We start from the raw sequence: 25922 nt of genomic DNA, 5'->3' as shown, positions 1-25922 counted from the left end.
TTTAGTGTCGTGTTGATTTCATCACAATAAGTGAAGCTGACTAACAAAAAGTGGATTAAACATCTGATCATAAAGCCATTACAGGTAGCCTTAATCTTTACCCCCTAGGGTCATGGAGATTTCTTACACACTCTCAACTTGTACATGTACAATGAGAGACTTAATTGGTTCTAAAATTAAATGTATCTGCCATGAAAGTGTAAACCAAACTCTCTTTAAAAGCCCTGATTGTCATTCATCAACATAAGATTTGTATTATATTTAATTAGCCGGTTTTGGTGGTTTTGTCCATTTCATCAATGACTGTTAAATGTATTTTCCGGCATGGTTTTCCCTTGTCAGTGGTGCAGAACGGAGGGCTGACAAGGACGGTGTCTGGTCGCTCGAAAATAATGAAAAACTGTTGTACTGTGTACACATTGGCATGCACGTAAAATAATCCTTGACAGTTGCAATTCGATATAGGCCGTAGCACCACTGTCGAGGCAAAATTTTCCTTATAACACATTGTAAGGTGTTCACCCGTCTCCATTAAGTCAATCAGACTAGATTTCATTTCTTTAATAGCAATTAAATGGTTCAATTCTGTTCAGTATTTACAAAGATATGTTGAATTGAAATTTCAACAGTCATGGTGCTCATATCTTGTTGTGGGCGATCAGAAGTGACCGGCCTACTTAAAATCCAATTGAATCCAAGTCTCGAGATAATCTAATGTTGGTATTTTAATTTTGTCTTATTAATTACCGGTATATATTGAATAATTATATTAATTATTGTGAATAAGCCATGAGAAATTCAATATTTTAGTGAAAAATGCTATTGATGCATCGTTACTTTAAATGGTCAAATTAAATACAGCTTAGAGTGAATTAAGCCATGGAAATTAGATATATATATATGCAAATGACGGTCTGCAGCTTTAATTGAATTTGGTTGTTTTCATGAAATACATTTATACTATAGTTGTATTAATATCTGATTTGCTAGCAATCATTGTGTACTAGCATGTGAAAGTCTGTAATAGAAATAACCACAGGTAATGTCAACCAAATTATACACACAACTTATTGACGAGAGATATAAGGTTTTGAAAAAGCTTAATAACAGAAATGATGATAAAATTTGTTTGGCAACTTGAACCATTACCATTATCTCATATTATTCAGTTGTGTAGATATTTTGATGGGTAAAATTTGTTTACGATGAATTTGACGCCGTCAAGATTACACAATGTAAATTATAATAATAATCCTTTTAGACAACAAAAGTAAATGGGTTATATATTATCAGTTATAAACAAATTTGTCTGTTTGGTTTTCAAACTACAAACAGATCTTATTTGGAAATATGAGTTGATTACCAGTATTTGTTATGTTATATTATATTTCCAGCCATCTATTTCAATTGACGTTTCCCTCACATGAAAACAGATTGAAGTGTTTATTGGTTGAACCACTTTGTCAGTTTTAAGTATGGTAATAATTTTGCATTGTATTCGAGTGAGAATTGCATTTGAGCCAAAATATAACATACAAATCTTTACCTAATGGCTCAGTGAGTAAGACATTGGGTCTCTAGACGCTAACCTAGAGGTCTTGTCTTGTGTTTGATCCCTGTGTTGACTAAGAAAGCTCATCAGGATTTTTCCGCATGCTTCCCCCATGTCACTTGTTGTTCAGGTGGGACGAAAAACCAAGATTCCGTGTACATTTTGGTGTGCATGGAAAAGAGTAATGCATATGTCCAGGCAAAATTTTCCTCACAGTACACTGTATATATGACCATCTTCATTAGCCCAGTCGGTGCAGAACAGTAGGACGTTTTAACTGCAATTTTATTTTATTTCATTACCCAGTAGACATTCTTTTTAGAGAAAACATTGATGCGCATAAATGAAATGAACAAGTCATAATCACATGTAATGGTATGTCAAATGATCTCTTTGCAAAAATAAAAGGGACATGACATATTATTATTATGTCATCTTCTGTTTTTTGACATTAGAAATGAATGTTTACTTGGAGTATACATGACACTAGTATTTGTTTTCCTAACTGAACAAGGAAACACATTAAGCATATTTTTGGATGTGTTTAGTTTATCATTGTTGTTTTACATTAATTTAATAATACATACTACTGTTTTTACACTGTATTTTATATAGTTGGGTCCAGGCTTGTAGTCTAGAGGTCAAGGCCCTGTTTCACAAAAACTTAAATCTCCTTAAAAATTGTCTTACTAAAATTTCATCCTAATTTAAGATAGGTGAGTTTCCAAAACAATTTTAAGCATTTTAGCTAAAATCCATTAAAATATTATTTTGAGTTAAAATTTTATCTTAACTTAAAATAGTGGTATTTTACAAAACCATTTTAGGGAAAATTTTAACTAAAATTAATTTTACGTTAGGACAGCCATCTCCCTCTCCTAATTTAAAATCATGGCATAAGCAAACATTGATTAGTGCTTACTTGTTAGATCTGTTGCGACTGACTAATGATTCAAGTATAAATGATACTATTTTTAAATAATTAACACAAATATGGCCAATTTCTGGGTACTAAAAGGCCTAAAGGCCTACAATGCAAGACATGCCATATGCAAAGTATTCCCTTTTAGTTGGGTTAAGATTAGTTGTAACAAAAATAAATCAATAAGTTCGAATTTGTTTACTGAAAAATGTTATTGGCCTGGGCCTATATGAATTTCAATTTTAATATCTTTAATTATTTATTTTTAAAAGTGAAAACCTTCATTAATTAACAGAACATAAATCATAAAGCACACAGTTAAACAATGTTGGAGCCAAAGGTATTTTATCTTGAAAATAAAAGGCTCAAATCTGTTTATTGAAAAATGTTATAGGCTTATAGATTTTAATATCTTAAAGATACATTCCCGCGTACAAACTGAGTGATTTGATGATATATTTGGACTAAAAACATATTCAAACTAATTAATTTATCATAATTTTGCTTCAAATCCTTCTCAAAACATTGTACATGTAATTGACATGGAATACCCTGCTATAAAAATCGACCAAAAGGGGTCATGTTTGTGTCACGTGACTTACCTCCCGCTGTACCTATAGCAACCCTTGCGAGGTCGAAGGAGAATACATTGCATACACAAGACGATGTTGTCTTTAATCGCTGACTATTTATTACAAATATCGAATCCTAAGTAAATTCTAGGATTATCCACTTCCCGGGTCTTTTTCCGTGATTTTGATCTCAGAAAATTAATAAAGTGTTGTAGGTCTAACTCTTCATAAAGTTTATCAATCAGCGCGTGCAACCTTCGACGTCGCGCGTGCGCGTGCAGACATTCCTAATCGTCGGGCTGTCGAATCCAGTATTTTTCTAGTAAGATTGGATATTTCTACTTTCCATATATATACCAATATTGCCATACTTTTATTGGAACTAACCACCCGATAAATACTTTTCTGGGAACCTGTCTTTAAATTTATTATTATTACTTAATGAAGGCTTACTTTAATAACAGAACATAAATCAGAGAAACACACAGCGAAAAGTATTAGGTGCCAAGTGTATTTTGAGTAAGATAGATAGGCTTTATCCAATAAGTAAGTAAGTAAGTAAGTAAATTTATTGCATAAAAACGCCTGCAAGGAGCAGCATACAATTACAAAAATGACATTAATACAATACAACAAATAAGGAGTGTCCGTGTGGAAACTTTGTCATTTCCGAAGTATCCTTGAAACAGTATATGGGGATCACCTTTTAAATCTAGACATCAGAACAATGGCTATTTGGTTGATTAGTTTCGAAGAATAAATACCTTTGAAATTCGTCAATAAATTACAGCCTAGATAATCCATTAAACGTCACAATTGCCGTCGGTTGAGTCAAACCTTATGGTACATCGCTATGCTCTGTTTATTTATTCATCTTTTAAAAATATTAATCATGTTTTATAAATTCACGAAACACCCACATATATCATATTTTTGAAAAGTGACAATTCTCAATAGTTTCTGTTATCCAATACCATAAAACTAGGAAATTCAAGAAATTTAGTTCATTGATACGCTTTATTTTCATTGAAGCCTGCTAGTAAATCAAATGCCAAGGTCACGAAAGCAGCAATTTCGATGTCAACCCACCGATACATTTCCAAACAAATTAATGCATCCCAATAATTTATTTCATCTCTTTATAATTGTCTGACCATGTGCAATTAAACATTGCTAAAATGTATGAAACTTTCGCCATTGATATTGTAACCTTTAGTTAAACCTGTCAACAGTTTTAAGTTCCGAAGCATATTTGTTTTCACTGTAAGTGCCAGCCCTGGTAATGTACGCTGCGCAAGCACAATCAATTTTAACAATTGAAATTCCATTTTAAGTTACAATCGATCTTTGTGAAATGCATAAAAAAAATTTCAGTTTGATTTTAGTTAAAATCTATTTTAGTGATTTTATCTTAAGTTTTTGTGAAACGGCTCCCAGGGCACTGGACCCCTGTAGTCGACTCGGGCTGGTCTTACAGGCCAGGGCATGGGACTCTTGTGGTCAACTCATTGTATTCTAGAGGTAAGAGCACTCTTGACTAGAATGAAGGGTTTGGTGAGTGATTGTCTAACGCATTCTTTATAAATCAATTACAAAGTTTGTTATATTTACAAATCATGGGGTTAAATCCCAGGTTACATGGATTGGGTACTCCTACCCAATATCTCCAGGTTGTCTGGGTTTCCTCCCCCTGCCGAAATCTCTTGCACTCAAACGAACTATTGAAATAAATGTTAGTCATGAAATAACCTAGTTCCCGTATGTTTTGAGTTGAATATAGAGATAATAAATCAAAGTTTACATGTAGGTATGTCATATCTGTATGCATGCAATGAAAAACCATAACAATCATAATAATGCATATCTAAGGACTTTTCCTGATCAGTTTCGGTGATTGTTTTTCTCTACTTAATGGAATCAGTCTATGTACATGTATGAATAAAAGGATCTGTACTCTGCATTGTGAAATGGATTATAGTGCAATATGAATTTTCATATTATTTATTATTTGGCTTTTCTCTCAGATACTGAATTGAATCATGAAATAATATTATTGCTACTGAAACCAAACAGCAGTTGAAAAAGCCATTTTATACATGTTTGTATCAGCTTTCTTCTGTTACTTTGACTTTTGCCATTAGAAGTCAAATATCAGAGTGCTAATGTTCAGATTAATTGATAAAAGCAATGTACATGTGCAGTGAGCTGTTTGCTTTACATGTAACAGTAGTAGCTTTTTGTTTGTATTATTCTCAGCCCTACATCTGTATGTAATCATTGCTGGTGTGCCAGAATAACTCTAAGAGCATTAATTAAAGCCATGATTACCATGTAATTAAGGTATCTCAGAATTACTTTTGAATTAACTGATAATGTGATCTTACATCAGTAACCTGACAACTATGTTTTTATCTTGGTCCATAAATAGAACTTTTTTGTGAATTTTATTTAGTTCTAGCTTTATTCAACCCAGCTTCACAATTTACATGATAATGCAGACAAGTACTTGTAACATTTTTGGTTAATGTAAATTTAGATACTGGTAACTGTTTTTTATTGAGGTTGGGTTAGGGTAACTGAATAATTATTAGGCTGACAGTAAAAAAAGAACGCTTGAATGACGAATAACAGTAAAAAAATACCCCTGAATAACGTTAAGTAGAAATGTTTTGTAGCACATTAATTACTAAGCATTGTTTAATAATGAGCAATACAGTAGAAATTGATTTTATGATGGATTGAACCTTGGCCTACTTTTTCCATGATACATCAATAAAATTATCGTCAAAAATTTAGCATTATTTTCTCAATTTAATGCACTCAAAAAATTACATCGCGTGATTCAAATATTGATTATCAAAGATACTTTCCCACAAAAGTATTTATTTGGTTGTTATGTCTAATAAAAGTATGGCAATTTTGGTATGGAAAGTAGCAGAGACACCCAATCTTACTAGAAAAATAATGAATTACTTGAAAAACATCCATGGAGTGCGCACTGAGTACAAAAATGAGAGAGTGTCACAAATTGGCAGCCTGAAGATTTAATGCTGTCTGCTCAAGTGACGTCAAAGCTTGCATGCGTAGATTGTCTTGGCTCTTAGACTTCAATATTTATGATAAATGGGCAGCTATTAAAGACAACATTGTCTTTAATATGCAATGAATTCTCCTCAAATCACGGAACACAAACATGACTTCTTATAATAGATTTTAATAGCTTGGGGTATTTCGTCAGGAATACAATGTCTTGTGAGGTATTGAAGCAAATTTTTGATAGATTAATTAGTTTGAATATGTTTTTAGTCCAAATATATCATCAAATCACCCAGTTTGTAGGTAGGAAGGTATCTTTAAAATACATGTATACACCAGATGACTTTTCTCACTAAATTTATTTACATTATTGTAGTAGACAGAATGCATTAATTATTGGTAATAGTAAGTCTATCATGTTGTGATGAGGACAGAGCCAACTTGTACAATTTTTTAGCCATAAATTCTAAGTCATAAGATATCTTTTAAAAAAAACAAAAACATTTTTGTTGAAATATGGTCATTAAATTTTCATAACTGTCATTTACTATACAATGTAAAAGGTCTAGATAGAAGAACAGTGTAGTCCTGATTGTCATTGCTATCATTGTTAATATATTAAACAAAGTCTCGTTTATCCATTTTCATGTGGACATATATTTCTTCTTTGATTGGTATTTAGTAATTGAACATTAACATAAGACCAAGGTACAATTTTATGGATACACAATTACTGAGTTTAATTCTAAGAGATGTTTAGACAAGATAAAGACGAGAGTCTCCTCGTCGAAACGTCGCTTATAATTAGTATTAAACTCAGTAATTGTGTATCCATAAAATTGTACCTTGTGTGGACATATATTTTCGTCGCCACTGTTTGTTCGGATGTCCAGATATTTATTTGTGGTCATTTTTATCCGATTTTGACGAAACTTGAAATATAGGTTTATATCCCAAAGATCTTGTTTCTTTTCGATATTGGCATGTATCATACATGTATCGTAATCTCATGGATTGTGGCTCCAGATTGTATGAAAAATTATGTTTTTAGCTTGTGGACACGATAAGCGGTCACAATATTTTTATCCGATTTTAATGAAACTTAAAATGTATGTCGGTTCATTTTGATATTCACAAGTCTGGCCATAACTTCGCTTTTTTGGTTTGTCGAACCTCTAGAGGTCACAATTTTTATCCGATTTTAAAAAAAAATTAAAAATATCACCATCACACCATAATGAAATTAATGAAATTAGGACCGAAACTGCCCGTCCAAACGGCTGCTTTTGTTTCCTTTTGATATTTGCGCATATCAAACTGTAACTTCCTGGATTATGGCGTCTGGCTGACAGTACAAAAAATCGTGTTTACATGTAGCTTGTGGATCCTTTAGAGATCGCAATTTTTATTTTAGCCTGTTCTCTATCCATCTCTTGCAAAATGTGGGCCTATCTTGCATGTCAACTGCTTGTTTAATTAAATTATTGACTGGCAGTCATGTTTAAATTAGTTGATTATGGACTTGGCATGTGAATAAATATCTAATAAATGATTTATACTTGAGTCCATACGAAAGATCTGCGTTTGGTAGATTTAAATTTTACATAATGCATCTTTAGAACTTGAAATGGTGAAACAGTGAGTTTGTGATCAATGGAAATAAACTAAATTTTGTCACTATACCAGATATTGACCTTTTCTGTTATCAAAAAGGCCATTGAACATTTTTTCTCCATGAACATTTCACCTGAACCCTTGTATTATTATTATGGCAATCACACAATATCAATTTTTGATGTAAAATAATAAAAATGTTAAGAGATCAATATTGATTATGCAAGGGACTAACTGTGAAAAATATGTGGTTATGTTACTTTGTTAGGAGTGAGTGTCTGTTAGATGAAATTTTAATACCTCCCATTCTCTTCACAATCAGGGTTAGGTTTGAGGTAGAAATTAAAAGACACGTCCCCTTTCCCAAATGCCTAATCACTACCTCCACCCCCTTAAATTGTAAACTGGCCCTATTTAAGGCTGCATCTCAAAGAGAAAGGGAATAAACTAATATTTATGATTGATTGATCAAGTTTTAATCATATTATATTCAGTATTGTTATGTTTTTTTAGGACCATGTGGAGGGAAGACAACTGGCCAGGCAAGATTAAGTTCATTTTTTGAAAACTTAGGATGGAAGGTAAATAAAATCTTCACATATCTTAAAATTTTAAGTGTAATAACACTTTTATCAGTTATGTTCAATATTTATAAATTACAATGTGACTACAACGCGTATACTCTTGCACATTATTTTGACTTCTTCTATAGTCATTCCATTCACAATAGTTTTATGTTCTGTGGTTAGTTGTCAGGGATAGCGTCTGTTAGGGCTGACACTTATATTGTATAATGTTGACAATTTGGTTCCAATAGAACAAAAAGCAGGGTCCATTTGTGTGTAATGTATGTTGTCATGTGCATAAAACAAACCTTGACATTTGGAATTTGATGAAGAATAGGAATGGCACACAAAAAAAATAACCACGGTTAGTCGCTCAAAATGACTGAAGTATCCTGTTTACAAGATTGTAAACTCCATTATTTTCATTTCCAAAACTACATTCTTTGTTCCTCCTCCAGGAGATACCAGGTTTCCTCTCCTTGTTGGCACTTGACCTCTTTTTTGCTTTTGTTGTGGGTTCCACTCTAATGCCTGAATGCAGATGGCACAAGGTATGTCCAATCCATTTCCACTTGTTTTTCTTTGATGGATTCACCTATAGTTTCAGGATGGGGACATTCATTCATCCTGTGTAACATTCATTTGAATTTTTATACGCCTACATCTTTATGTGGACGTATATTGTTGTCGCCACTGTCCGTCCGAATGGCCGGCCGTCTCCGTCCACAATTTGTTTGTGGTAACTTTACAGGTCACAATTCTTATCCGATTTTGACGAAACTTGAAATATATAGGTTTATCACCCAAAAGATCTCAGTTCCTTTTGATATTGGCATGTATCGGTTCGAAACTTCATGGATTATGGTCCCTGATTGTAGGAATAATCGCGATTTTAGCTTGTGGATACTCTACTAGAGGTCACAGTTTTCATCCGATTTTGAGGAAACTTGAAATGCATGTTTATAACCCAAAGATCTTGGATACTTTCGATATTTGCACGTATTGGATCGTAACTTCCTGAATAATGGCCCCAGATTGTACGAAAAATCGCATTTATAGCTTGTGGACCTGCTAGAAGTTACATCAATGAAGGTTGAGTTCGAATTTCGTAAAAATCTGACAAATGCTGGAACGAATTGGTTTCTCATTGTACGCAAATAGTGTAAAAGTATGTAATACCAAGGTTGTGAACCCTCTAGAAGTCACAATTTTTATCCGATTTTGATGAAACTTAAAATATATTTTTATATCCAAAAAAATCTCAGTCCATCTCGATATTCTCGCATTTCAGACCATAACTTCCTGGATTATGGCCGCTGATTGTAGCTTGTTCTCTACCCATCTCTTGCAAAATGTGGGCATATCTTGTCTGCCTACCGCTGATTCTTATTTCATGATGAAGAGAACACATGGATCAATTTGTCCTCAATCTTTTCACATGGCTAATTTTGTACATAAAATAACTATTTTTCAGGTTTTCCGCTCCCCAGAGGCAGCCATGATATATCTAAGGTAATGGATATATTAAAGAATTATTATTTACATAGTTAAATCCTATTATTTTAAATGATTTACTGTATTTTTCTGGAGATTTGACTACCAGTTTTGCTTTAAAGGAGCTATTTGTAATAAATAAGAAACCATATGTATTCTTCAGTGTATGACTGAGATTCACACCTGCTGTGGCTTATAAGTAAGCTGTAAGTCCATTATCTGTTTGAATACCGGTAACAAAGACATTTTGACAAATCTCTCATGAAAGAGCTTGAATAATAAGAAAATATGAATTCCTTTGAAAGACTGTAGTTTAATAATAGTAGATTTGATGGAGACTACTTTTATATATCTGCATAGTTTTTGTAGATATCAACTCAAATTTGACTCAACAAGATTCCTAGATCAATAAGATCATGATTTACTTGCACTTATACTGCACTCTATACATCCACATAGAAAATATTGCATAGTGCTGTGACGCTGTATTATTTTCAGTAATTACAGTTTGAGGTGTGGGCCTTAATCAATGTTAGAAATTACCAATACATGTTGTGTATTTTGAATGTTAGCAGTAACTAGAAGACATTCAAATTTTCTTATTTACTGCAGATACTTACATGTATTTCTTGTAATCCTCCCATTAACTACAAAAGTTTTCAGACGACTCAGGGTGTATGTTTAATTGCATGGCAACCTATTTTTGTAGTTGATATTAAATGTACAATTAACTCCAGGATATCTAACCAGTAAATTAACATATCTAACATTTGAAGCTTTATGTAGATCTATAAACATTTTAAAATGTTATATTTCAGCGGTGGTGTAAAATTCTCTGATTTAGATAAGGAGCAAAGTAAGCATTTTGAAAACACCAATTTTGTTAAAGACTCTATGCATGATTTAAGCTCTATAGAATCCCTTGCAAACTACAATATTACGAATATCAGTCCAAAATGGTTCGATTCCATTCAGTATTTACAAAGATGCATCTGGCAAATTGAAATTCCTTCGATCAATGCTGCACCTTGTGTGACATTACTAACAATAGTGCTGCCATCTTTATTATATGTAAACCAAGTTGAGGGGTCTTGGACGATTGACAGACATTGATTTTTGATATGAATTCACAATTCCAAGATGGTTGCCATGATGTCATGCTTAGTGTCGATGTATAAATATTTTTATAGTACATGATTCGTAATACATATATTGACACAGTACAGTTTTAGTTGATAGTTTGTTTTATTGATAACAATTCTAAATTGTTTCGAGCATTTTTCTTCCATAGATCCCACTCATACTTGTTAATAGGGCCTATACATATTTAAGACTTCGGACTTTCGTGCTGAATTATAAGGTCTGTCATTGAGTCAACTGGCATGGTTTCGATTCCCCGGTTGTACATGACAAGGAGTAGGGTCGCCTGTCCAACCTTGTGGGTTTCTCCAGGTCCTCCGGTTTCCTCCCACTGCTAAAGACCCCTATGCGCAAGCGAATTATTGAAATAAAATAGAACCATATGTTAGTCCCGAAATGGCCTAGTTTGTGTTGAGTGGACATTAAACCCCATTTCTCACTCTCTATTTAAGACTTCTGCTGTATGGCAGTAATTGAAAATAATTGCCAAAGTTAAGTTCTTTGCAGGTCAGTAAAAATAGCCAATGTAAAAAAAGAAAAGTCCATTGTATTACTTATTTATTTACTTTTGTTTTCAGTATACAAACTGCAAGAGAATATTATAAAGACAATGCTAGGAATAGAGAATACATATCATGATATGGCTAAAACACTGAACAGAAATATATTGTTAATATGTGATAGAGGTGTTATGGATGGCGTAGCTTGTAAATATTCTTTAAATTCTAAAAATCAATCCTCTTTATTTCAGAAAAGCCAGAAGCATAAAATTAGAATGTGGGATTGGGTGGTTAAGTGCACTTTAGATCATAAGGCTGTCATTGAGTCAAGTGGTGGTGTTTCTATCCCACACAAGGAGTAGGTTATCTGGGTTTTCTTTATCCTCTGGTTTACTCCCACTGCTTACATGGAGGTCCTGTGTTCGATCACTGCGTTGGCTGGAAAGTTCATCAGGATTTTTCCTTCCTGGTTCCTCCTTGTCAGTGATGCAGGGGCGAGGGTCTGGCTAGATGAATAACCCAGGTCTCATGTACACATTGGTGTGCACGTAAAGGATCCATAGGCAGTTGGAATTCGATATTAGAGTATGCCTGTCTTCATTAGCCCAGTTGGAGCAGAACAATAGGAAGTTAAAGCCCATGTCATTTGTTGGTCCAGTTAAACCCCAATTCTCTCTCTACTAATTAAAGTGCATTTTCTTTCATTTGGTGATAAGTAAGAATTAGTCATTTGTTTTGAGATGTTGAATACAAAAAGTATAATAAAAAAAACCCCTAGAAAATCAATAAATTTAAAAATAAACTTTTCTTGAGGTATAGTCTATCAGAGTGTAAATCTGTGAAAAAACTGTATATCTTGCCTGAAGCATATGCTTTAATGAATATATTGATAACACAACTATTTTCTGTATACACTACATTATGTTTCAATTTCAAATGTTATTTCTGATTAAAGGGAGAGTCTCAGATATTTTAGTGAATAAAACAGTGTAACTTAGGGTGAAAGTCTCTTGGAACCATTTTAGTTTAGTCCTACATGTAAAGGATATGCAATTATCTTAAAGGGACAATAACACTCTTGCTGGCTTGACAGCTCCAGAAAATAAAAAATAGCCTTATTCTAAGTACTAGATGTGTTAGTGTCCTACCTGTTGTGTAAATTATCCATTAAATCCTATTTTACTTGTCCAGAGGGTTCAAAAATATTTTTAAATCCAAGTCACATTTGAAAAGAAAAGCTTTACGTTAGGCTTTTCAAATCATTGAGTTGAATTTTTCCAATTTTTTAAATTAGATGTGTTAAGATAAAATTTGTATCATCAATTAATTGGAATACTGTAAAATAGTACAATTTGTTGACCAGAATAAAGATTGGGACATATTATTCAGTTACAACAAGAGTGATATTGAGCCTTTAAAAGGTTTGCGATACTTTATCAAAGAAAATAAAAACTTTTAGTTCTACATGTGGTGCAGATCATATGTCCACAAATTCAACGATGTATAATAGTCAGGATAATTATGTCTATATTATTGATGAATTTATAGTGGTAAGTAATCGTTGAGATTATCAAGTCACTCATTCAATTATCTGGTTCATTCTGACTTATAGATTTAATTGTCCTCAAATTAGAATCTTGATCCCTAATTGATTTTTAGCTCTTAAATAATCTGAAATATTTTGATTGTTTTCAGATATTGAAAGAGAAGATTGGGATAGAATGAAAGCGGAAAATAAATGGAATGATATTGAAATGCGAGATAATAGATATAATCAAATTATTCATATGGTGTCAGCATCTAAAGGTGCTGAGGCTTTTTATACAATAACAGGACATAAAACACGAGGTGAAGATATGGAAATGGCTAGAGAACTTGATACTAAAACTGCTAATGTAGGTTTCATCTCACAGTTTTTATTTTAAATCCATACAATTGATTATAACATGGAGGTTAAATAGAATATTAGAATTCTGTTGATTTCCATATGGATCTTACGTCTGATTATGATGGAAGTTATGTAATAGTATTCTGTTGACGTAATCTATAACGAAAACAAGAAAATATGTCTTAGAAATATAAAAGTAGCCCTTTCCCAATGGTGCATGCAGATAATATCTATTTTTTGCAGCTTGATACATGGTAAAATGTATCTAAATTGATTATTTGGTATTTAATAAAGAAAACAAAACCAAAATATCAATGCTAGATAATCACTCGGCTTGGGTTTTAGACGGGTAAAGAGGCAATCAAAAGATTTTACACAACATGTACATATTGTTGTTGGTCTGTTCGTTGTTCTCAATTGCCCATGGACACTTTAGAGGCTATGGTTATCAAGTTATTTACTTGAAATTTATACACTCTATTAATGTTCTTGAGACAAATAAGTGTACCGTCAGAATTATGACCCTAGAGTCTAAACCTATCAGGTTTATGTAGGTCACAATTCTATGGAATACAATTACTGCTTATTACTGAGCAACGCTTCAACTAGACTTGAAACAATTTAGCTATCAGGTTGATTTGAAATGAAATGAGTTTAACATCAAGCTGTTCTGCTAGGTTGATTTGAAGTTCATACACAGTGTTTATGTTCATGAGGTGAAGAAGCCTTTGATATTAAACAATTGCTAATGTCTGGAATGGCATCTGATTATCAGTATGTTTCTATATAATGAATGTTAGCAATCTAATTCTAATTATTTCTCATAATTACCGTTATTTCATTTTTAGAGTCTTATAATTGCTTCAGTTACCTGCAAAGTAATATATTTTTGACAACCTTTGTGGACTGCTCAGACAACTGTGGATGCATGTTTCGTTGCCTGGCAACCCATCTTTATCTTGGCTGAGGATGTTGAATGTTTCAATCCAGCATTTCTTACGGAACAAAACTGAATCATTTTTATACTGGTATTCCTTAGAGAATACTGTAATTTGCAAGTGATTCAAAATTTGTCAAATGATGGTCATCAGTTTCAACTGGATGTTTTTTGTTTTCAGTCTTGGGTTGGTCATCCATATTTCGATGTGATTGATAATTCTACAGGGTTCGAAACAAAACTAACCAGAATGATAGCAGTAAGTAATATTTTCATAATGTGAGAATTATTTTCAGCTATTTTCTACAGATAAATCTCGTGTATTTAAAAAATCTACCCATCTCTTAACCCTTCATTCATTCCAATTGATGTACCTGTGATAAATTAATGCTACAAATTATTGTCTTGTCTGATTGGAGATGTGCGATGTCTGTACCAATCACAGCTTAGTTCTTGTTGACGGTTGAATTAAAATCGGACGTTTCCAAATCAAGTAAGTTAAAACTAAGTGGAAATTTCATGTGAAATCACAGTGGTGCATGATAATTTATTATATAATTTGAATAGCCAGTGCACATAGATGGCCCCATTGGAGTGTGTCTACGCTATAATTGTCTGTGATAGGCATGTCTGGTTTTATCATGTTAATACACCTTTTTAAATGCAATTTAGTACATTGTTACCTTGACCCTGGGAATATGTTTGAACAGAAGGCATTTACAGTTATAACATTGCCTATTTTCATAATTTTTGTAATGAAAGATATATATCTGTAAAAGTAATCATTTTTGTGTTTCATCCGAAATCGGGTGGTTGGAGGGTCGAATGGTTAGTGCGTGTACGTTGCATCATAAGGTCTGTCATTGAGTCAACTGGCGTGGTTTCGATTTCCCGGTTGTACGTGACAGGGAGTAGGGTCACCTGTCCAACCTAGTGGGTTTCCTCACACTGCTAAAGACCCCTACATGCAAGCGATTTATTGAAATAAAAAACAGAAATAACCAAATGTTAGTCCTGAAATGACCAAGTTTGTGTTGAGTGGATGTTAAACCTCATTTCTTTCTCTTTCATCTGAAATCAAAGAAGTCAAATTCTTTTGAAACAAAACAAAAAAAATTTTGAAACAAGGAAGTGAGCCAGCATTTACATGGTGTGTGTTTCCTCGTTGTTATTAAGTTTTGTTTACACAACATTATGTCATTTGAACTTTTTCTTCCTCTTTAATATCGTGTCATAAAGCAATGTTAAAAATCCCTTATTTCTGTATCCTCAAATGTCATTTAGAAGTTGTGGTATTATTAACATTCCGATTTATGTTATTTATGCAAGGTTTCAATACTCTAACAGCTGTCTTTATGAGACGGAGATCACAATTATTTCTGGTCTAATTTTTTTTCCCCTCATACCAATTTATAGTGCAAATTGATATTTAATTATTTATATGATCAATATGAGATTATTTTCCCTCTCCTTTCAAAGAAAATAGCGGATTATAAAGATGGGTCCGTCTGTCTGTTCGACCATCCATTGGTCCATCTGTCTGTTCCTCTGTTCACACTTGGAGTGGGTGTTTATTAGGTCGATGACTTGATGGAGTTGCACAATGAGCATTTTCTGCTTAGGGTAAGCAGAGATAAGCAATTTGATTGTTTGATGTTTTGGGACACGATAACTTTAGTTCTAATTGAGAGTTAGGACACTTGGTGTATAGTTTTATCACATCAATACCTTGACTAAGTTCGATACTGATGGTTTTCTGCTCAGGGTAAGTAGAGCGATAAGCAATTTGATTGTTCGAGACTTTGGAACACAATAACTCTGCTTCTAATTGAGTAACAATGATCACACTTGGTGTAGGTGTTTATTAGGTGAATGCCTTGATGGAGTTCAAAGATGAGAATTTTATTGCTAATCACTTAGTGCATTGTGAAGTTGGTAAGAGTTTTTTCCCAAGACCCAGTGCCTGATTTACCTATAAACTTGGCATCCAGAAGACTGTGTCCTTATGACCTAGTAAGGGGCCTCTGTCCAAAGTGTATAATATCTGCGGAACTGTCTAAACTCGACCTTAAATGCACTGTAGTCTTCAACTTCTGTCATCACCCTCGGCTTTGCTCAATTGTATTTAAAAAACACTTTACTCCTCCTTTAGTTGTGAGGGTAGGGGATTCGTCCTCATAAGTGGAATAGCCTAGGGTATTTTTTTTTACCTGAATCTGGCATCGTCAAGACCCCACAGTAGAACTTTGTCACAAGCCTCTGATTAAATGCCTTTAAAAGTCATCTCAGGTCACCAAACTCAGAGGTTGAATATGTTTAATGGCTGAGAGCAAGACATTAAGTAATATATTGTAACAATATATTGTAGGCAAACACTCTGCATGTGCTTTTACAGTGAAATATGTCACGAGAGTCCAATATTACACCAGTATAAATAATGTATGATTGGAAAGTTGCCCATACAATTATTTGAAATAATGGTATGCCGACATCGAAGGGTGACGTCCCATCTGTATTTTAAGACCTCATAAAAGAGCTTTTGTTAATATAAGTCAAGTAAATAAATTGTTGATTAAATACCATGAATGAAATGTTTTGTAGGCAGTATGTGATAGACTTGGTGTTGATGCCGGTGACAGATTACAAGCCAACAGCAAAAAACGAAAATTCCTCGTTTCTCAAATATTAAATGGAGTTGTAAGTTAACAAGAATATTCTGATTTCAATTACAAGATTGCCCAGTGGAAGATAGTGCAAACAATTACACAAAGAAAACTGATACTAGTTTACTGAACACGACAACATCAATACACTAGAAATAGAAACCATTATAACATTGAAGTCAATGAAGGTTATATTGTAGTAGTCCACTGAGCATGTCATGACACACATTCACATAAAAACAGCAGAGATTCAACTTGACACAATTAGAAATGATTCTGTTTCCAGATTTATGAGGTTATAGTGTTAGTGAATCATGGCAAACCCACTATGGTTCGATCTGAATGAAGATTTGTAGACATTGTTTCTTTATTTGATTTAAGATTATCTTATTTACTAATCAGAACAATAATTGAGAACACAATATGCTACCTAACATAAGTATTTGTTGCTGAAGTCTATTAAATAAAGGAAATGGCAGCTTATTGACCCTATTTCCTTAAGCTGACAATGATTTCTAGTGACCTAATAATTCTGGCCTCTGTTAACCCCAACTAAAATGTATGATGCACAAAATGTTAAAACAGCATCCCTAGTTTGACTGCTGATTATCTAAAAATTGAGGTAAAATATGTGCATACATAGAGCCACCACCCCACTTTATATGAGCCCTAAGTTTAGTTGGTTGTGGTGGAGACCATAGCTTAGAAGACTGTATTATTGAAACTTATTTGTATTGGTATTGGCCATGGGTGACTAGTCATGGGCTAGGTGATTCTCTTTTGCTCCATATTTTAATGAATTTCAACCTTCTATATATTTTTTTTCGTTTCTGTCTCAGAGATTTCCATTTTTACAAGAATTTCAAGTTGTGCATGATTATTTAGTTACACCAAGTCGTAAAATGCAAGCTAGGCTTCGACGTCGGGGACAAAATGGTAAGTGTGTAGTTTATTTCATATGAACATCAAATTTCAATGTTCTACATTATTTATCTCATCATATGTTTATTCATGTTGATTATGCAAATTCACATAAATACTATTTCTTGTGATTTAAACTTTACTGTTATTTTCACCATTGAAAAGCTTGATGATGCAGCTCTAAATTGTTCATTCAGTCATTTCTTCATCACATAGACCATGCAGTTCAGAGAAACAGAATAAATTCCTGTATATGACCTTATTGACAACCTGGCTAACTGCCAGGTTCCAAGAAGAATCTGTATAATGTTTGTATTAAAACGACTGTAATGTTATAGCCCAATCAATTCCATCATCTCAAAATATTGGTACATGTACATATTAAAGATGTATCATGTAAGATTTACATAAAGGGCTGAAAGTTCTTGCTCTAATATTTTAGAAATAAATAATGAAAAGGGAATATTTTAAAAATTTCAGTTTGAAGAATAGCATAGTCTTGATTATCATTGCTATTGTTGTTACGATATTAAACAAATAAATTGAATGATTAAACGGCATTCATGTTTCAAAATCACAACCACCTGATGTCCTAGAGATTTGATTATGGGCTTGTCATGAGAATAAATGAATTGATCATTTATATATAACATTTGAGGCCAAAAGAAAAGATCTACAATAGGCAGATACATGCTCTTACATAATGCATGTTTAACATGTATTTTACAGAATTTAATGATTTTGCAGAGTTGATTTATTCACCTATACTACTGAACTTTAGTTAGTAATTTAATGATATTTTACATAGTTTTATTTATTATATAGATCACTGGACATACACTCATACCATTCGGCGACCAGAAATTAATAAACAAAGTGTTGAATTACGTCAACCTATTTCATCTAAAGAATATGAGGTAACTCATTTATTTCTCTTTAGAAAAACTAAAGATTTATTCTTTAATGACATGATTTGTGTAACATGCATAAATATAAAAGTAAATACCTTCAGTTTAAAGACAATGATGGTCATTTGACAGATTATAAATCCCTTGCACCTCGCAAACTACAATATAACTACAATATTGTGGAAGTTAATCTCTAATTGGAATATCAGTCTAAAAATTCTTTAATTCTATTCACTATTTACAAAGATACAATGAATTGAAACTTTCACAACATTCAGCATCTAGTGCAGATAATTTTAGTATAACTTTGTACCAAAATTGTGACCAATTTTCTATAATATAAAATACAAACATTTATTTAGATGCACTGAACCCATTGAACCTCACCTTTGTTGTAATTACAGACTTAATAAATCCCACATGTCTTTGACAAGTTACAATGATCTGTAAATATACAATAACATGGTATAAAACAACTCCATATATAATTATGACCTTGTGTTTTGAGACCCTGTTCCTTATAAGATGTTCGTATCCACTTTCCCTTTTGTTGGACGCTATATAACCGTGAGTTTCCTGACAGTAAGTGAGACTTGGAATAGGGTTCCTTCCAACTTATTTCTGTTTCATGTTCGTAATAACGTTCTTATCATTGTGCTGATGTTCTGTTATCTGCAGTGTTACAAAATTTCAGTGTAGGCCCTAGTCCTACCCATGCTTTCAACATTCTGTCATTTAAGTTGTCTCAGAAATATGTTTCCAATAAATGATTGAATGGGTTAAAGGTTTTATTTTGTATCTTCCAGTTGATGTTAAAATGCAGGTTGATAGATGTTCTACAGGAAGTTGAAACATATTTCTTTTATCCTATTTTGATTATTTTATTTTTAGTAGAATGAAAGGTGTCTGATTAATTCTCTTTAATTAGAATGTAAGAAAGACCTTTACGTCAAAATAAACCACATATTCACGAATGGCATATTGAAATATATTTTCAGATTTTACAAGCTCAGAGAGATGGCCGACATGACACTATATATAAAACAAGACAGTGTTTCTTATGGCAGAATCAGTATTTTCAAATGGATATTTATCGAGATCCATGCCCTTCAAGGTATCGTATTACTAACATTTTATTTAATGATTTGCATTTCATTACCACCATCATAGTATACAACATACTGCCATGCTCTCAATAGGTCATTTCTCCATTTTTATACGCCCACATTGAAATGTGGTCGTATATTGTCGTCGCCCCCGTCCGTCCGTCCGTCCGTCCGTCCGTCTGTCTGTCTGTCTGTCCGTCGGTCCGGCGTCCAGGCGTCCACAATTACTTGTGGACGCTCTAGAGGCCAAATTTAATATCCGATTGACTTTAAATTTATTTACAGTGTTTAAGGCCATGAGACGAAGAAGCCTATTGATTTTCAGCGATTTCCGATAATTACTGCCAGAGTTATGGCCCTTGATCACTTCAAAAAATCTTGTGGACGCTCTAGAGGCCAAAGTTAATATCCGATTGACTTTAAATTTAAACACAGTGTTTAAGGCCATAAGACGAAGAAGCCTATTGATTTTCAGCGATTTCCGATAATTACTGCCAAAGTTATGGCCCTTGATCACTTCAAAAAATCTTGTGGACGCTCTAGAGGCCAAAGTTAATATCCGATTGACTGTAAATTTATACACAGTGTTTAAGGTCATGAGACGAAGAAGCCTATTGATTTTCAGCGATTTCCGATAACTACTGCCAGAGTTATGGCCCTTGATCACTTCAAAAAATCTTGTGGACGCTCTAAAGGCCAAAGTTAATATCTGATTGACTTTAAATTTATACACAGTGTTTAAGGTCATGAGACGAAGAATCCTATTGATTTTCAGCGATTTCCGATAATTTTTGCTAAAGTTATGACCCTTGATCACTTTGAAAAATCTTGTGGATGCTCTAGAGGTCAAAGTTAATATCCGATTGACTTTAAATTTATACACGGTGTTTAAGGTCATGAGATGAAGAATCCTATGATTTTCAATGATTTCCGATAATTTTTGCCAGAGTTATTGCCCTTGATCACTTTGAAAAATCATGTGGATGCTCTAGAGGCTAAAGTTAATATCCCATTGACTTTAAATTTATACACAGTGTTTGAGGCCATGAGATGAAGAATCATATTGATTTTCAACAATTTCGGATAATTACTGCCAAAGTTATGGCCCTTCATCACTTTGAAAAATCTTGTGACGCTCTAGAGACTAAAGTTATCATCTGATTGACTTCAGATTGATACACAGAGTTTAAGGTCTTGAGACAAACAAGTATATTGATTTTCAATGAATCTTTATGACTTGAACAGCTAAATGCATGATGTTAAAAGTTTTGTATACCAAACGTTAGCATGGGGCAGAACTTTATAAAAACCAAACAAATTCTATTGGTTTTCTGATAATTACTTAATGAGTTGTTACTCTTAATCAGATTTTAATGTATTATAAATGTTTCATTACCGAAAAAAGTAAAAATATGCGACAACTCTTGTTGACTGCCCGGATGATATAGCTGCTGTGGGAGTATGATTCGTTGCCTGGCAATCTATCTTTTTTAAATCTAAAACGTAGCCAGTCTGAAATGTTCACAAATTCTTGGGTTTAGCTGACCAATACTCCTTGCAGTGTTTTGTTTGATTAGACCTAAGCTCACTCAAACACTGCTGGACTCACCTCTAATTCCTGTCCCAAATTATGACTAGTTAACAGTTGAGTTAACCAATACATTACAGCGTAACAAAATCAATCAGTTTTAACCACAGCTTTAAATATGTTAATGTAAGTGTATAATGACTATTGCAGCTACAATTTATTATGCTCAATTAACCGGCGCATAGCAGAGTATTACTTTTTATGATCTCCACTTGATATAGATCTGAATGGCTTGTGATCAGGTCAGGTCAGAGGTCATATAGTTGAACCATGTCAAATAGGTGTCTTCCAAAATTCCATGCAGAGATAGTCCACAGCATCAAAAGTATTTCTGAACTCCTCCAGATCCTAATAAATCAGAATTTGAGCAATATAAAGAATGAAACAGACTTTATTTAGCATATTTTATTTATTTCAGATGTAAAGGGTTGATATTATTAGAAACATATACTGCTAAAGATAAGGAAATTTCTCTACCCGACTTCCTGAAAATAGAAAGGGAGGTAACCGATGAAAACTTTTACTCCATGTTCAGTCTGTCATTGAAAGATGAATGGAGAATATCTCGTAATCATCTAAATTCTGTCACCTCGTTACCATCTGATGAAGATTAACACAATCTCTCATTTAGTATAAATATACCGGTAATAACAATTGATCTTATACTATGTAACAAGATCTGTTGAATGGAGTTGTAACTAAACAGAATTGAAAGATGTAATAATCTGTAATAAATAATGACCAGAATATTATCTTTCAAAAAAATAATCATAATAATAATAATACTATCGTCATTTATAAAGGGTGTTAATACTGAAGAACAGTTTCTAAGGCACTGTAGGTTGTTATATTCGCTGATTATTTACAGATCAGGGTTTAGGAACAGGAATATTTTAAGTTGAGATTTAAAATGGCCAACAAAACAGTCAGAGAAATCGTCAGATATTTAAATTAGCTTATGTAGCTTTTAACCAGTGTTGGGATTTCAAAAAATTTCTTGTCAAACATTTTTACTGAAAATAAAGGGGCATAACTCTTATTTAGGCAGGCAGTTCAACAAAATATTCAGTGACATCATCTGTTAAATAATTGCAATCGACTGTAGCATGCACTGTCGTCTAAAACAATTAACTACTTACACGATTCCAATCGAAATATTCGTCAACATTTCTTAGCATGTTTATTTATTTAAAAACATAAAGCTCATTCAAAGTATGATCATAAATTCTAGAATGTGCCATCCATGTAGAATCTTTTCTCCGACATTAGACGTGTTGAATTTTTCACCTTTCCATTTCATAATTTCACGCATCTCGCGAGATTTCTACTTTCGTTTCAGTTATTGTACTAAAATCTCATGCTATCAGAAATGGAGCTTGCGCTGTCTAGTATTTTTCGGATTTTTGTGAGAGTGAAATAGCTTTATTTAATGCCAGCTTCCACTGATGTGATATTGCAGACAAGTTATCAGAATGTATATTGATTTGGGGTGTCATATACTATTGGGATATGTGACATAAATGGCTAATTCTACAAACGTTTGACAATGGAGAAATCACGTGGATTAAGTTTATAATCACATTTATTGGATTGATTTAGAATCTGACAGAGAAGCAATGACTTCTGTTTAAGATCAAATTGATGAATTGTCCGACAAAGGATTAAGTCAGTCAATCAAGGCAGATTAAGTAGTTAAGTAGAAGAGTGGTAGTTATACACTCAGTACACTATATTAATTTTGGAATTTTGAATATTATTCACCATGTCTTGATGTCTGATTGGGCATATTCCTGGTCGGACAATTTAGGAAGTTTGGAAAATAGCGTCGGACATGTCCGGAATATACAGGCGAAATCCCATCACTTCTTATAACTCATAAGACAATTCTGATCATAAAACGAAAAATGATTTTCTTGTGTTATTTAGACATGACGTTATTTAGGGATGTGACTTGTCCAAAAAACGAAAAAATTATTTTTGCATGTTATTTTGAATTTAGACTTACATTATGTGATTTTAATCTTATATATATATATATATATATATATCAAATAAATATGCTTTGTATTATTGTATATATAAAAAGTATTATATACGGCAATACTTGGTCGATAACAAGAAATATTTTATATTTGATATATTCATTTAATTAACTTTCAAGTTGCAAGTAGTCAAATCGGAAAGGTAGTGTTGAAATATCTAAATTTCTAAATTTAACATATTTTGATGAAAGCCAGAAAAATATATTATTGATAAAAATGAATAATATATCATATAGATGTATTATTATTTTCATATGGGATTGATATAAACAGTATTTTATTCAATAATATTACGATAATTGGATACAATAACAAGCTTTATCAGCTTATATAAAACTACCTGACTTGTATTAATATTACCTGTTTATACCAGCACTTGATACAGCCCCATCTGCTATACATATTAATACTTCACTAATATGCTGTTCCAATATCTATATATTAAGCTAGTTTAATAAATAAATACTTTATCAGGTAAAGCGTACAACTGTCGTTGATTTGAATCTTAATTAAAAAATTGTCTGGCGGGATCTTTTTGATTCGTATTTAATACAAAAGGTTAAGTAAACATGTCGTACTTGCCAGTGTACAATATGTCGTGCACATTAAAGATCCATTTATACATTAAATGTTTTAATTATGAATTGAATGATTTATACATGTATTGTGATTACAGGGTATAGTTTTATATTGTTGAAAATATGATCAGATTATAAACTAGTCCTATTCTTCAATTATTGTAATGATACCAGCACTTAGAAATATCACGGGGAAAAATTTTAATATAATCATTAATCTTTGTGTTCAAAGCAACTTTACTTTCAAGTAAGATTTGGAATAATCTTTTTTTGTGTAATATGAGTTGCTGTTTAATCGTATAGGGCTGATCATATGTTGTATGTTATTTCTTTTTTTTTTTTTTTTTTTTTTTTTTTTATTTGTTGTGATTTTATTTTAATGTGTTATTACCTTTAATCCATGACTACTTTGGTTTATAGTTTGAAAAGCAGAAATAAATGCATCAAATATATCATCATCATTATTGAAACTGTTTCATGCTTTTTCTTAAGACACCACACACCCTTGATACAGGTTGAGTTTGTAAAACAAATAAGTTCTTTTTGTCCATTATATTGTAAATACTGATACACTGATGTAGCATATTCATTTGGCAGCAACATTTTATTGACATTTTTTTGTGTGTGATTTTTTTTTGTGTAATGTATATTGATTTTTTTGTTGCTGTGAAAATAGGTGAAATCCATCCTGGAGAAACAGAATGCTAACTATTTACATGTAATTTCACATCTACAATTTTAACAATTATTTTAAAAATCCAATAATGTTTAATATGTATTCTGGGTAGTATGTTGCAGTTATAATGCTGTCCAGCTATTCGCTTCAAAATATTCAATATAATAAAGATGCATTTATATGTAAGCTTTATGTACAGAGTGGGCCATTATTGCTATAATAGTCAATTAATAAAAAATGAATATTATTGAAAATTTCAAGCAGCATTTAATCTTTTATTTTGACATTTTCCATTATTATGTATTGTTATCGTGTGGACTCATTTATTATATCATTCTACTATTTGATATTCAAATACTGAATGTTCGTCTACGATGTGCATGCATCCTAGACATTGTAGATTTGAAGTTTAAAGAGGCATTTTATTTGTTTTCATGACCGAAAGGTTATTGAAATGCTTACTAAATATAATTTGTACCGCAAATTATTATTACAGTTGTATTTGAAACTGGACCGTATTTATGATTGAAATTAAAGCATTTATATTTGCATAGTATATCCTATTCTTATTAATTTATATTCAAACCTGGCTTACATTAAACATTATTATTACTGAAGCAATATAATTAATGGATAAAATTAGAATATAAGTTACTAGATCTACAAATTGTTAGTTTATAATATGCATATAGTTTGGGTACCACAATAAACTAACATTTGGTGGATCTAGCAGCTTGTATTCTAAATTTATGGGTTAATTAGAAAGCCTAGAATTGTCTACAACAACCAATTCCTGACATGTCAACATCAGACCATTACTATTCTGTTTCACTAAACATCAGATGATATCCCTTTTTGCAAAAATGAACTTCCTGCAATGGCTTTATATTTTTAACTGAAAATGAAATGGGCTCAAACGTCCTACTTTTCTGCAATGATTGGGCTAATGAAGACAGAGAGAGAGAAATGGGGTTTAACGTCCACTCGACACAAACCAGGTTATTTCGGGACTAACGTATGGTTTAATTTTATTTCAATAATTCGCTTGCACACAGGGATCTTTAGCAGTGGCAGGAAACCGGAGGACCAGGAGAAAACCCTCCATCCTGCACCCACTGATCAGGGGGAAACCATGCTGGAAAATTTCAGGGAACTCTCTTTACCAACAATGATATCGAACCCAGGACCTCCTGTTTAGTTGGTCTGCACCTTAATTACT

The 25922-nt window shown here is 32.7% G+C and overlaps 1 protein-coding gene across 1 annotated transcript; it reads left to right on the top strand.

Annotated features, from left to right (window-relative positions):
- The first annotated feature begins 112 nt into the window (after positions 1-112).
- LOC126824361 (TRPL translocation defect protein 14) lies at positions 113-25259 on the top strand. The gene is made up of 13 exons (XM_050553571.1): positions 113-199; positions 1018-1039; positions 8210-8277; positions 9737-9774; positions 10575-10612; positions 11475-11603; positions 13092-13291; positions 14403-14480; positions 16823-16918; positions 17724-17820; positions 18631-18722; positions 19712-19827; positions 21826-25259. Exons 1-13 carry the CDS (start codon positions 113-115, stop codon positions 22019-22021), a joined length of 1257 nt encoding a protein of 418 aa, XP_050409528.1. The 3' UTR covers positions 22022-25259.
- The last annotated feature ends 663 nt before the right edge of the window (positions 25260-25922 follow it).

Source organism: Patella vulgata, chromosome 6 (assembly GCF_932274485.2).
Source record: "Patella vulgata chromosome 6, xgPatVulg1.2, whole genome shotgun sequence".
NCBI lineage: Eukaryota > Metazoa > Mollusca > Gastropoda > Patellidae > Patella > Patella vulgata.
Note: the sequence above shows the minus strand (reverse complement) of the source record. Positions and strands in the feature narration are given on the sequence as shown.